General features: G+C 46.5%; 1 protein-coding gene across 3 annotated transcripts in view; it reads right to left on the reverse strand.

Moving 5' to 3' along the window:
• Window positions 1-1,461: 1,461 nt before the first annotated feature.
• The window catches only part of ATG2B (autophagy related 2B), a 75,980-nt gene continuing 64,154 nt past the window's right edge, over window positions 1,462-13,287 (reverse strand). For 2 of the 3 annotated variants that reach the window (XM_058740225.1, XM_058740224.1), the window contains exons 37-42: window positions 13,013-13,082; window positions 12,561-12,643; window positions 11,886-12,007; window positions 11,480-11,634; window positions 10,459-10,608; window positions 5,239-6,557 (exon numbers count right to left, since the gene is read on the reverse strand). In XM_058740225.1, the coding sequence (XP_058596208.1) occupies window positions 6,327-6,557; window positions 10,459-10,608; window positions 11,480-11,634; window positions 11,886-12,007; window positions 12,561-12,643; window positions 13,013-13,082 (811 nt within the window). In that variant the 3' untranslated portion in view covers window positions 5,239-6,326. Of the gene's footprint in view, window positions 2,110-5,238; window positions 6,558-10,458; window positions 10,609-11,479; window positions 11,635-11,885; window positions 12,008-12,560; window positions 12,644-13,012; window positions 13,083-13,287 lie in introns of those variants that run through there. The other variant, XM_058740226.1, reaches the window with a different exon arrangement.

The raw sequence follows: 13,287 nt of genomic DNA on the forward strand, positions 1-13,287 counted from the left end.
ACAGTGACCGGAGGGTCATATGACCCCTAAGGTTCATTCGTTCGTTCGCTCGCTCATCCATTCACTGGGCCCTGATGCCTTGGTTCTGGGCAAGGCCTGTGCCAGGCACCAGGTGTATGCGCACCCTGCCCTCACGGAGGGGGTCGGACAATCAGGAGTGAAACAAGTCCATTTGGGTTCGTGAGAGGGACCACAAACGTTTGTTACGTCTTAAGGAGGGTGTGCGGGGACAGAGAATAAGTAGGTAGGATGGCTGGCCCGGTCTGAAAATGGTAACCTTTAAGCTGTGATCAGGAGGAAGCAGGCAGAGCATTCTAGAAAGGAACGTGGGAAGGCTCTTAGGCCCTGTTCTCGCTCCAGGCTGCACATGACCTCCCCGTGGTCTGTGCCAGGCGGGTTCTGCCGCCCAGGGGACACTCGGCCATACCTGCAGACGTCTTTGGCTTTCACGACTGGGGGGCGGGTGCTACTGGCATCTACTGGGTCAGGCCAAGGATATTGCTAAACACCCCAAAATGCCCAAGAAGCCCCCTCGACGATGGATCATCCAGCCCCAAATGTCAAGATTGCTAAGGTGGAGAGACCCTGACTTAGCCCCTTTCGCAGATTTTTATTTAATTGGTGCAGAGTGGAACCCGAGCTTCAGCATTAAAAAAAAAAAAAAAATCTCCAAGTGGCTCCAACCCCTGCAGCCAGGGATGCGACAGAACCGAATGACTAGCACGGCCGGTGCTGAGCCAGGCGAGGGGAGAGAAGCTGGCAGTGCAGGGGAGAGACGGAGAAGCAAGTTGTCCTTGCCTTGGGCTCAAGTCCTCGAAGGGTCGTGGATCTCCATCTTCTAGCAAAATTCCTTTCTTAGTTTCCTAACGAGTGACGAGCTCTCACTAACTCAGACAACCGTGCAAGTTCCCCTGCAGTGATGTCTTAGGATGGGCATGGGGTCTGAGAGTCAAGCCGTGTGACCTTGGGAAAGGTTCTCTGGACTTCTCTGAACCTGCTTCCTCCTCTGGAAACCAGGGACTGTAACAAGCGCCTCTCCGAGGGGCCCTGAGGGTGACAAGAGAGCCCAGGCGCCACGAGCCCCGGTCACAGAAAGCATCTCACAGAGGCTGCCGGCCCTCCTTCACAAGAGCCCTGTGTGGAGCATGATGGGACTTTCCCCTGGCAGCTCAAAGTGGATGGTGATGTAGTGACATCTGTCACATCAAAACCTCTTTTAAAGCGTTGCCTTTAAAAGCGTTTAACAGGACATCTGGGTGGCTCAGTCGGTTAAGTGTCACTTCAGCTCAGGTCATGGTCTCGCGGTTCATGAGTTCGAGCCCCACATCGGGCTCTGTGCTGACAGCTCGGAGCCTGGAGCCTGCTTCAGATTCTGTCTCCCTCTCTCTCTCCCCCTCCCTGGCTTGTGCTGTGTGTGTGTGTGTGTGTCTCAAAAATAAACATATCAAAGTGTTTCTTTAAAATATCTCTTTCATAAAGCTAAAAATATTCCTCTAAATAGAACAGATTTATCAAGTATTTAACTAGGTCCCTAAGACCGAAACAGCAAGGTATGTTTGCCACAAGTCCACATTGTAGGGATAATAGAGTGATTCATGCCCTAAAGGGGGCAGGAGTGGCACATTTTAAAATTACATGCCCTGCATATCCGAGAGCAGGTGGATACACGATTTGCTATCGCGAGGACCCAGATCATAGGAACACTGTTTCTCGTAAACAGGATCTGACACAGACCAACACCCCACCCCCAAACGTATTTTATACAGGTTTTGGGAACAGTTCTTGGCGAAAGACAATAGTGTTTAAAGCAAACTCCAAAGAGTAAATATTTTTCTTCAAGAGTTCTCTTCATTTCATAATATTTTCAACAGTCACACTGACAAAAAGTTACATTTCCACAAAAATACTCATACAGCATCGGTATTCTTAAAGTACTCACATCCAAAATTACCTTAGGGGAAACTAGGAAACTTAGCAACGAGTACACAACATTGCGGTGAGATTAAATTCAATCTCTGAAGTCGGGATGGATTCACAGAAGAGCCGAACTTGGCGCCCCTTCCAAATTCCACCATCAAAAAGCAACCGGTCCTGGGTGATCGGCGAGTTCTATAGAAACGAGAGAAGACGAATCCAACTAGAAACTAGAAGCTGCCATTTCATATATACAAAATACGTGTCGAACAGCAAGATACACACATTTCTTAAAGGGGGGGCTGCTATGTCAACAATGCACTGCCCTGGAGAGAGGTCACGGAGCCAGCCAACGTCACACCTGCCACCTCCTGACCGTCAGCAGGGGGCACTCGAAACCAAGTGTGCCCATGGTTGGCCCAGGAGGCAAAGATCTCTAACACCAATGTTTTTGAGAACTGCTGACATCTCGAAATGGGAATCGTTGGCACTCAAATTTCTCATCCCCAAAGCAGCCCATCGTGATGGTGTTAGAACACCTTTTCTACCTCTGGTGTGCAGACTACAATGAAAGGAAAATACTCCCCGTGTAAGCGGGCTGATGACAGCTGTGTTTATGAAGTCTACTGAGGGGAGCGGTGTGCCTGGCTGACCCCGACGATAGGGACTTAAATTGGCATCAAAGCACTCAGCTATTGTTATATGAAAAGACTAGCAGAAATGGGCTTGCTCGACAAAAGATTTTTTTCCCCTACATTAACTCTACGCTATATACATAACCTTCCTCGTTAACACCCAAGACTCACAAATCCGACTTGATATCAGCTGGCTTGTCTAATCCACCTGCAGATACAAAGAGGGTCACGAGTTTTTGACAGTCCCTTCTTTTCGAGCTTAAAGAACTTTCTCGACCTGGTCCCTAAGGTCCCAAGCAGGTTAAGAGGATGGGAGGGGAAACAGAGTAACTGCTCACGACCCCTGCCACGCTTCCTGCCCACAATTCTGAGGGAAGACGCCCAATGCAGGTGTAAGAAAACGGAAACAAAGGCCAGTGATTCAAGCCGAGGCCCGAAGCTCTCCACAGCTGTCAACCCTGAAGCCAGTTAGCGCAAGTGTTCTCATTGCAAACTGCCGGACTCCGACACTGCCCGCTGTCTCTGCGCTCTGGTGAGAGTACGCACAGCGCACAGAACCCGAACCAAACACGCCGGGACACACGGCCCCCGCACGGGAGAGACAGAGTCGTCTAGACGGCTTAGAAACTGAACAGAGGCCCCAAGCCTACAGAACACAGCTTTCAAAAGGGGACGATTACAAAGTAAACAGGACTTTACTGGAAAAGTGACACACACAGCAGGAGGCAGGAAACACCGGTGTTTAGTATTTTTTGCCATTTTAGGCACACGGCTGCTTGGAAAGATTTCTTAAAGCGAGTTTTGCGTTATAAAAACATCGATGTTAAATACGTGCGCGTAAGCGGGAATCCAAATTGGGCCCAAACGTGGCTAAAATGGACGTTTACTGCTCTAAAAGAAACACTAGGTCTATCCTAAAAGGCAAATCTTAAAGTGGATGTCCTACTTGTAAATAACAGCAATCTGGGGACAGAGAGGGCAACTGGGAGTGCAAGTCAGTCCCCGTTCAAGAGAACGTACCGCCATGGACTTCGCGGTCTTAACCGAGTGGTCCTCACACGTCTCTGGAACACTGTCTATTCTAAGACTCGCTGACAGATCTCGGTCAAGCTTGCTCGCTGGACTCCTTGGGGAGATGCCCGTTTGGCCGCCAGGCAAGCACCAAGCAGACGGACGCAGTCCGCTCCGTTCAGAACCGCACCTCAAAAGTCAACCACGCGGCCACCGCAGCCTCTCAAATGCAGCACTCGGAGAGATCCCAGATCTAGGGGAGCCCACAGCTGCCGTGGGCGCTCTCCTTCGGCGCCATCAGCGCGAGGTGTCGCAGGGCTGGGGCCCTCTATCAAGCGCTACATCCCACACCGCCATTCACACACACGCGCACACACACCCGCGCGCACACACGCCCTCATCAGCCAAAAATCTGTTGGGCTCTGTCACCCAAAACCCCCTTAGTTTACAGGCAGACGCTGAGACTGAAGAGAAATCAAATGTCTTGGCCACGTCACCTGCCTAGTGAGTGCGGACCTGGCAGCCCAGGGGCCCTGCCCAACGGTCTTCTTACTGCGTCATTGTGACATAAAAGCTGGAAGAGACATTTTTTTTTAAGAGAAAAAATAGAAGATAGTTAATTATGCAGAAGGGTTCAGATATGACCTACATAAACATCTCCAGTAAAGACCATCTGGATTAAAGAGGCAACGAACAGAACCTCGAAACTGGACCTTTCTGAGGCAGGTTTCTGGTTCCCAAACAGAGGCTGTGGACAGCAGGTGCAGGAGCACAGGACACAGGCCGTGGAGAATACGTTATGGAGATGTAGGTCAAAACAGGATTTATAAACCGAATGTGTCGAAAAACCAGTCTATTTACAACTCAGTACAAAGAAGAGGATGATTATTTCTCCCTATGCTGTATCTAACTGAACCTAAATAATCGGTGTAACTACGGAAAATGTAAAGCTCTTTTATATTTTAAATTTAATCCAGTTTGTTTGATTCATCATCACAGATAACATACACAGTATGCTCTGTTTTAAGGAACCTGGAACATGGTGGGGTCGGTGAGCAGGGTGGTCGGAACATGCCCCCAAAGCAGGCTGAGGCTTCGTGATGATGAACGGGTGTGGCTAGTGTTTCCTCGGGATCCCATTTTACACAGACTGCATTTTACAGGCGCAAAGTAAAAGAAAGTTCCGTGACACTTAAACAGGCGCTTCTCTGAGTTTTTTCAACAGTACAAAGGAAAACAGAATAAAAATTAAACACTGTTTAACACAACTTTCATCAATGTTAAAGGCCCAGATTTTTGGTCTACGTCGCCCTCTTGTTCAGAGAACCTAGAGAATGAAATCAACTCCACATCATTTTTCAAACCCCTGGCTAAGAAGCAGTTCTGAAATCCAAACTCACATCCAAGACGTGAGTCTCCCCACCCTGGGAAACGAGAAGTCCCATCATGCAGCTGTAAACACTGGACAAAGTCCCCCACTTGCTTTCTGCCAGATCAACCGAAAGTCAAAAATGGAGTTCTTGCGGACAACTTCCCTCTCACTCCTAGGTAAGGATTTCCTTGCTATGAACCAAAATCAGTTTTGAGAAAGTGCCCCAGGTATCTTGGGATGGATCCTAGTACTGCATCTATAAATATGCTCTAAGACAAGCAAAATATTCATGGAAGCATAAAACAATTTTACCTTTAAATAAAAATACTTTATTCATTCCTGACAGGTTATCAAAATGTACATCGTTAACCAAGTAAAAACGGTATACTTCGAAATAGCTGACTAGGGCATATTTGGAGGATTTTTGGTTAATTTCACAAGAGTAAAAATCATTTCCAATCTCCCTCTCCACACAGTCCTAACAAGCCTGCACTGTCCCTGCTGAAAACTGAACATATAAACAATCATATGGGCCCCAGTTCATTATAGAGTGCACATTTTCATTTACACTTCAAATAAACGGAAGTCATTACGTTTGAGTTATTAGCTTCCTTCGCCAAAAACACTCAGTTTACTCCTCTTTATATTTTGTGAAAATCTGTAAATTACATAACGAATGTATCTCGACTTGTATTAACCTCAACGCACACGCACACGCACACACACACAGGAGATAAAGTGCAACACAGCAGAACACGTCTGGGACATTCACGTTCTCAAACTCCCACAGAAAGGTTTTCTGAGGAAATGGAAATCGTGTTCTCAAGTGCACGGACACTAACTCCAACCGACTAGGTTAGTTATTCCTCAGTGATATTTATATTAAGATCCTATTTGCTTTGCTTTCCCTGGAGCCTCGGTCTCTCGTTCTCCATGAAAGTCTCGAAGCTGTGGTTCTTTTTCAACCTTGAGAAAAATCAGCTCCTCGGGGCAACATAAATGGTCCTTTCAAAGCGACACGTTTCCGAACGCTCCACTGTAACAGGCGGCTTCCAATGCTTTCTCTCATCTCCAGCAAGGAGAATTGTAGCCATTTCGATAAAAGCAAGCGTTTCACTCACTCAGCAGCCAACGCTTAGGACTTCTGACGCCAGCCGCCAAACGTTTCTACAGGCAAGTACCAAACGAGCCCTGAAACGTCACAAGTTTTTGGTTGCGTGTTTTTTTGATATTAAATTATTCAACTGAGAAACGCTTTTGTTCCTGAGATGAGCACAAAATTAAATGAGTTCCCTCTGAAGCTGCCGACGGGACGCTATGCTCCTTGTTCCAACCCCCCCCCCCCCCCCCCCCCCCCGCCCGCGCTGTCTTCACGAAGAGTCACGTCTGAAAAATCAGTCTTCCCCGTGGCGCCATTTCTGGGACTCGTCCTGCCGAACATCTGGTCTAATTTGGTTTCTCATGCCACCTAATACATTTGATGTTGCTTCTGTGGCAACGATCAGAGGCTTCACCACCGCGGGAGGAATCTGGCGCAGGACCTCGCCCACGGCGCCGGTGACCCCTCTGCTCTCGTGTTCTCGAGCTGCAGTTTCGTAAATAGTCTGAGCCGTGTCTGTAAGTCCCTGAAAGGGAGAGAGAAGGCCAGAAAAATCTCTAAATTTTCCTGCAGTACACAGCTTTAGCAGAGCTCATCAACAGTATGTTTGCAACTAGACCAAAAAAATACCCACCGTGCTTTTGAGATAACCCAGGATAATTATATTAATGACAAAATTCTAAGGGAAAATAAAAGGCAATTATTATGATTTAGTATTTTGTTGTGACACGTGTGTGTAAAAAATACAGCTAAACTACAATTTCACATAGGGAAGCTTAAAGAAATATTTAATGATCCAAGAGGAGCCCTCCTGGCACTATTAATCACTCTAGTTAAATCAAACTTAGCAAACAAAGCTTCCGGAATAACATAATCTCAAAAGAAATATGGTGATAGTTCTTCCGATCCAACCGTAACAAGAAAACCTAATTCTACGAAACTCCAGAAAATTACTTAACTTGTTTTAAATTATCGTCTATTTACTAGAAAAGATAACCATGGAACATGCACTTAAGAGAAAAGGCGAAATACAACATCTTACTGGGTTAAACAGAAAAAAATCTGAGAACATAAAGCAGGAACGTGTTTAATAATTTTCTGTAGCATGTTTTCCTCTTCTAACTGTGTAACATTAAAATAATGACCGTTAACCTTTAAAGCTGAATATGTAAAGGTGTTGATCAAACCGAGCTGGTAAAATTCAGGCATGACTTTTGACTTGCCTAACTCCGGACCCCTCCCCGCAGGGGACACGAGTCCCTGTTCCGGTGTGGCCGTTTCAGGAGGGGCACAGCGCAAGGAACTGCGGGCTCTCCAGGGAAATCAAGGAAGCTGTCCTAACCCAGAATCCTGCATCACTCTGACAGGCGAGCAAGAGTACCCCTCCCACCCGCCACAGCAGGCAAAAGCACGGAACACCGGAGCAGGGAAAGTACAGAAGAAGAAAAAACAAAAACAAAAAACCAACCACCTAAGTGCCATTTTTTACAACCAGCTAGTACATACAAGAGAGAAAAGGCTCCGTTTATCCATTCGCCCCACCACCTCCCCGCTCCTCCCTCGGCCCCCCTCCGGGTACTAGCTGACGTCACCCGGCAAGCCCCACCAGCAAGTGCGGAGACGACAGAAGTAAATTCCATCTCAGCTCCGGCACTTCGGCGCTGCCTTCACCAAGTCCTTCCGATGGGGAATTTCCACGGTGTGGGGACTGTCGAGATTAAATGCCACGACGCGCCTAACGACACCAGCACGGCAGGAACCGCGTATTCGCTAAGCGTGTTCCGGGTCACCACCACCACCCCCGCCCTCATCACAGCTACCTGCCCCCCGCGAGGGGGAGGTACGTAAGCCGGGGTCGGCCGACTTCCTCGGGAAAGGGCCAGAAGGCAAATGTTTGTGGGCCACACAGTCTCTACCGTATATGCTTTTTCTTTTTGTCTTCTTTTTACGATCCTTCAAAATTGTAAAAATAACCCTGAGCTAGAAGGTCCACCCAAAAACAGGCCGGGGCCAGATCTGCCCTACAGGCTATGGTGCGCAGAGCCCGGATCTAGAGGAGCAGCCTTTCTGTGAAATACACGGGGTGTTTTCTCTCAATCTTTGAGTTACTAACATCTAAAAGGGAAAAGGCGTGTTTATCGCCATGTAGGTGCCTCTATTTAAAAAGTTTTTAACACAGAATTGAGATCCGTCTACAGGGTGCTCACTGTTCACACCCTCCCCGCCCCAGTCTCATCCTGACAGTTTGAGAGAAAGAAGAGGACGTGGCAGAGCTGAACACCCAGGTTCCAGTCCTGACCCACTCTGACCTGCCCTGTTCCACTGGGGAGCTGTTCCCACAGAGCCGGTCCTCAGGGCTGAGCAAGGAACACCACCTACCTTTGATGGTCGCTATACAGCTGGGACAAAGTAAGCACATAAATATTTTCTTTTAATGAACACAGATTAAGTCGGTCAAGCTTTGTGTAAACTGTAAAGTGCCCCATATCCAAGTGCCATTACATCTGGCTTTCAACGGCCCCCACTAGGCCTTGAACCCCAGAATCATTTTACAAGCCTGATTTCTTTTTTTTTTTTTTTTTTTTTTTTTTTTTTTTTTCCAACATTTTTTATTTTATTTTTGGGACAGAGAGAGACAGAGCATGAACGGGGGAGGGGCAGAGAGAGAGGGAGACACAGAATCGGAAACAGGCTCCAGGCTCCGAGCCATCAGCCCAGAGCCTGACGCGGGGCTCGAACTCACGGACCGCGAGATCGTGACCTGGCTGAAGTCGGACGCTTAACCGACTGCGCCACCCAGGCGCCCCTACAAGCCTGATTTCTAACATGACTACATGTTAGATAACTAGCCCATCCTGATATCTACAGGAACAGGTCTGACCAGTAATTCTCTCTATTCTCCCAAATGAATCTCCTCTTAAGACAGGCAAGTGGTCTTATTTATTCCACTAATACATGTCCTGGGGGCCCTACCTCAGTGGTCATCCGACTGTTTGGGACCACAGAGGCTACTTTGTCAGGGAAAAGACCGTCCTAGGCACCTGTGCCTGTCCGAATATGATGGGAAAAAAAGATCTTTAATGAAATCCTAATATATGCATCATGAGTACAACAACCTCAAACTTCATGTCATATTAAAAAGAATGTCCCCGGGGCGCCTGGGTGGCGCAGTCGGTTAAGCGTCCGACTTCAGCCAGGTCACGATCTCGCGGTCCGTGAGTTCGAGCCCCGCGTCGGGCTCTGGGCTGATGGCTCGGAGCCTGGAGCCTGTTTCCGATTCTGTGTCTCCCTCTCTCTCTGCCCCTCCCCCGTTCATGCTCTCTCTCTGTCCCAAAAATAAATAAAAAATGTTGAAAAAAAAAATTAAAAAAAAAAAAAAAAAAAAAAAAAGAATGTCCCCAACAAGGCCCATAAAGAACCGGGATTCACTGGCGCAACTAAACTGCAATTTGGCAACACTTAATAAGGGTCAGGATTCGAACAGCTACACATAACCTCTTGCACAAATAAAGGGACGTTTATATGAACATTCCTAAAGCAGTGTTTTATTTTTTTATTTTTATTTTTTTAACATTTATTTATTTTTGAGACAGGGAGAGAAAGCATGAACAGGGGAGGGTCAGAGAGAGAGGGAGACACAGAATCTGAAACAGGCTCCAGGCTCTGAGCCGTCAGCACAGAGCCCGACGCGGGGCTCGAACTCGCGGACCGCGAGATCGTGACCTGAGCCGAAGTCGGATGCTTAACCGACTGAGCCACCCAGGCGCCCCTAAAGCAGTGTTTTAGGGCAAAAATGGCAACTGTCTACCAACAGGGAAATACGGTCATACAGTAAAATGCTGTAAGACAGTTTAAATTAAATGTACACATACCAACATGGATCGATCTTGAAAGGCAGACGTTACACAGCGATACATACACGGTGATGCCATTTATGGCGACTTTCAAAATATAAACAACAGTACGTGTTGCTCAGGAATACATACATGATAAAACTGTAAAAACGTGTACAAAAAACCACGTACCGCCTCCAGGACAGTGGAGGCATGGGATCGGGACGAGAGTGAGCGGCTCACCTGAAAAGCTGTAAAAGCTGCACCTCTCAACAAAGCTGAGCAACTACAGCGCAGTGTGACTCCCGTGTCACAGCCGGCTGCGGAGGGCACGCGCTGGTCTCCGTGACCCAGCCGGCCTCTGCACGTAAGGAGAGTCGGTCTTTCCTCTGGGTCATGACCCCTCTTGTGAGCCCATCACTACGTGGCCCCAGTCTCTGACCTCATGCAGGTATCTGCACTCGCTACTGGGAGCAATTCGCAGTCCACTCTCAGGGACTGTCAGGAACAAATCCCAACCGTGGAACGCTCGTTAGACAAAAGCCAGGAAAGCAGGCCAGCTGCTTCCGCCTCATCGTCTCAGATACCACTCACCTCTTTCACAACACTGTAGGCCTTGGCCACACCTTCCCGCAGGTCCACTGGCTGGTGGGCTAGGCGGTGATGAGGAAACCTTTTGATCTTCTTGGGCTCGATAGAAAGGGTCCCAGGAGACACCATGTCATAAGCAGTCTCTGCTGCTGCCTGGATCATTTTATCAGAAAGAATGAATCAGAGGAAAAGTCTGCACACGCCCCAGTGATGTACTTGGCCAAAAGAACACAGGGACCCACAGGCTCTAACACAGGCACTCCTGCAGGGGCTGAGTTCTTTACAAAAAAAACAAGAACATGAAAGGGCACATTAAGAATTAATTCCTCGGGGACGCCTGGGTGGCTCAGTCGGTTAAGCGTCCGCCTTCGGCTCAGTCGTGATCTCACGGCTTGTGGGTTCAAGTCCTGCGTCAGGCTCTGCGCTGACAGCTCAGAGCCTGGAGCCTGGTTCGGACTCCGTGTCTCCCTCTGTCTCTGCCCCTCCCCTGCTCCTGCTGTCTCTCTCTCTCTCTCAAAAATAAACGTTAAAAAAAATTAATATCTGGATTGATCAGACTTTTCCAGTGGCCCCTCTGTCCTCGGAGAACACTCTCCGTGTTACCAGGCTACTCAAGAATGCCCTGTCTGTGAACAACTAGACAAGGTCAACTAGAGCTCAATACTTAATGCAACAAACCTTAATACATCTGCTATTTGATCTGCAATGATTTCTTTACGTTTAGCTATGATCTTTTCATATAAAGGAGGCAAAATAAATCCTCGACTAACTTAAAGGTCATAATTTAACTGAAACAGGCAAACAAATTTAACACTGCATTCCACTTCTTTATTCTACTAATTATTTAACACCGGAAAGCTAAGCAATAAAAAAAGAAAAAATTAACTCATCATAAATAAAATACCTAGTCCAGCATTTTGTATAGTTTCACAATATCATTTTAAAAACAAACAAAAAAGAACCCCAACCATTTTACAGTAAGTCCTCCTCTCTGTACAGAGGAAGGCAGGCTGTGGGCAGATACCTGTATGGTCCGAACCATTCTGTTTGTGAGTTCTAGAGCAGCCATCGCTGTGGAAGTGCCAAAGGAGGCGGCGCCTCTCTGAAACCCTCGGACGATGCGCCCGTCCTTCCGGTACTGCTCGATGGGTAACCAGACCAAGTCCTTCAGGCCTTGCACTAGAACGACAGTCGATACAGGGAGATCAGGAGGAGTGATGGAGCCCCGGTCTCTGCCATCACTCTCACCCTGGGGTTTTTAACCTGAAACGGGAGGCCAAGTGTTCTTACAGGTGTGCATGACCACGCATGTGAATTTTCTAGAAAGATGGTCCGCACAAGGACTCTCAGAGGCATCCATGAACTCCAAAGGGTTACGAATCACAGATCAGGCAAAAGAAATCATCTTTTGATTAAAAAAGAAAACTCACCTAATTGTACTAGAGAGTGCATAGGCCCCACGCCTCCCAAGATCCCCGGTAGCTGGTTCTTCTTAATGTCCGTGAGCCATTCGGTGATGGCATACGAAAACAATTTGTCAACACCTAGCAAGCTAGAGCAAATGACTATTAGTGTACAGAAAAGAGATTTGCAGGTTCAGATATTGTAGACATTCAGTCTGAATATATTACACACGGATGTATGGACACACATATAATCTGGTTTAACATCAGTAATTTCTATGAGGCCTAGGTAACCAGTAGAAGTGTGTTCTTCCACTGCTCTTATTTCTTGAGCATCCAGGGATTAATTTTATTCTGGCATCAGGTTAATTCAATGTCTATAAATTGCTACAGGGCTCCCAGCTACTAAGAGCCATCACGCTATGAATTTCCAGTCTTTTTGCTAAATAAACTGATTTACAACTTTGGGAAATCATTTAAAAATAACTATAGCTGTTTTTGAAAAATCCTCCTCTGTCCAAACTACTAGTACTCTCTCAGAATAAAAAGTAGCCCCTAACTGGGAAGCGTCCTCTAAAAACGAGCTCTCTGCAGACAATACTGGAAAGCAATTAAATTATTTAAGAAAACTCAGCATTCAATTTGTTGTACACTAACTGTACTAAATCGTCATGTACCGAATCATGTACCGAATGAACCTACCCGTGCCGGTAGAAGAGGCGCTTCAGCTTCAGTTCCGAGCAGTTTAACTGGGCCAGACCGATCAGGATCCCTGCTAGCGTGCCCTTTATGATTTAAAACAGATTGATGTGTAGATTGAGAGACCTCACATGTAAAACAGTTGCTACTGGGGAAAAGCAAAGTAACATTCATTCACGAATAAAGCTAGAACACTTAAAAATATTTACGACAAAATAATACACACTTAATAGGACATATGACACAACTTACAACAACTGTACTCATGGGTTCTTAAATGACGTTTACTTTAAAACCAGAATTTTTAAATCTTGCACATCATTTCAAACACACATAAACTATGACAGGAAAGGTTTAAAAATTAACTCCTAACAAAGAAAAACAAAGAGATAATTAGAAAACAAAAAAACAAAGGAGATAATTTTGTGGAGTATATTTATACAAAGTTTCCAAACCTGATCCATTGACACGTGTTTGCCGTGATAATCAAGTCGAATAGGAACTTCTGATGTGAATCTAAATTCTCTGAAGACAGAGAAAGGGAGTTATTTACATTCGAAAGTACTAACGGCTGAAATTAGATAGAAGTTAAATTTATTCAATTGGAGAATAAAAAACGAAGCCACAAAATGATGTGGATATAATTATCTGAAAGCCTAAATAAAGGGGAATGTCTTTTAGCTCTACCTTTTCTTAAGGTAATATAACAACTTAACTGATGTTTATCATA

This window comes from Neofelis nebulosa, chromosome 7, assembly GCF_028018385.1.
Source record: "Neofelis nebulosa isolate mNeoNeb1 chromosome 7, mNeoNeb1.pri, whole genome shotgun sequence".
Lineage (NCBI taxonomy): Eukaryota > Metazoa > Chordata > Mammalia > Carnivora > Felidae > Neofelis > Neofelis nebulosa.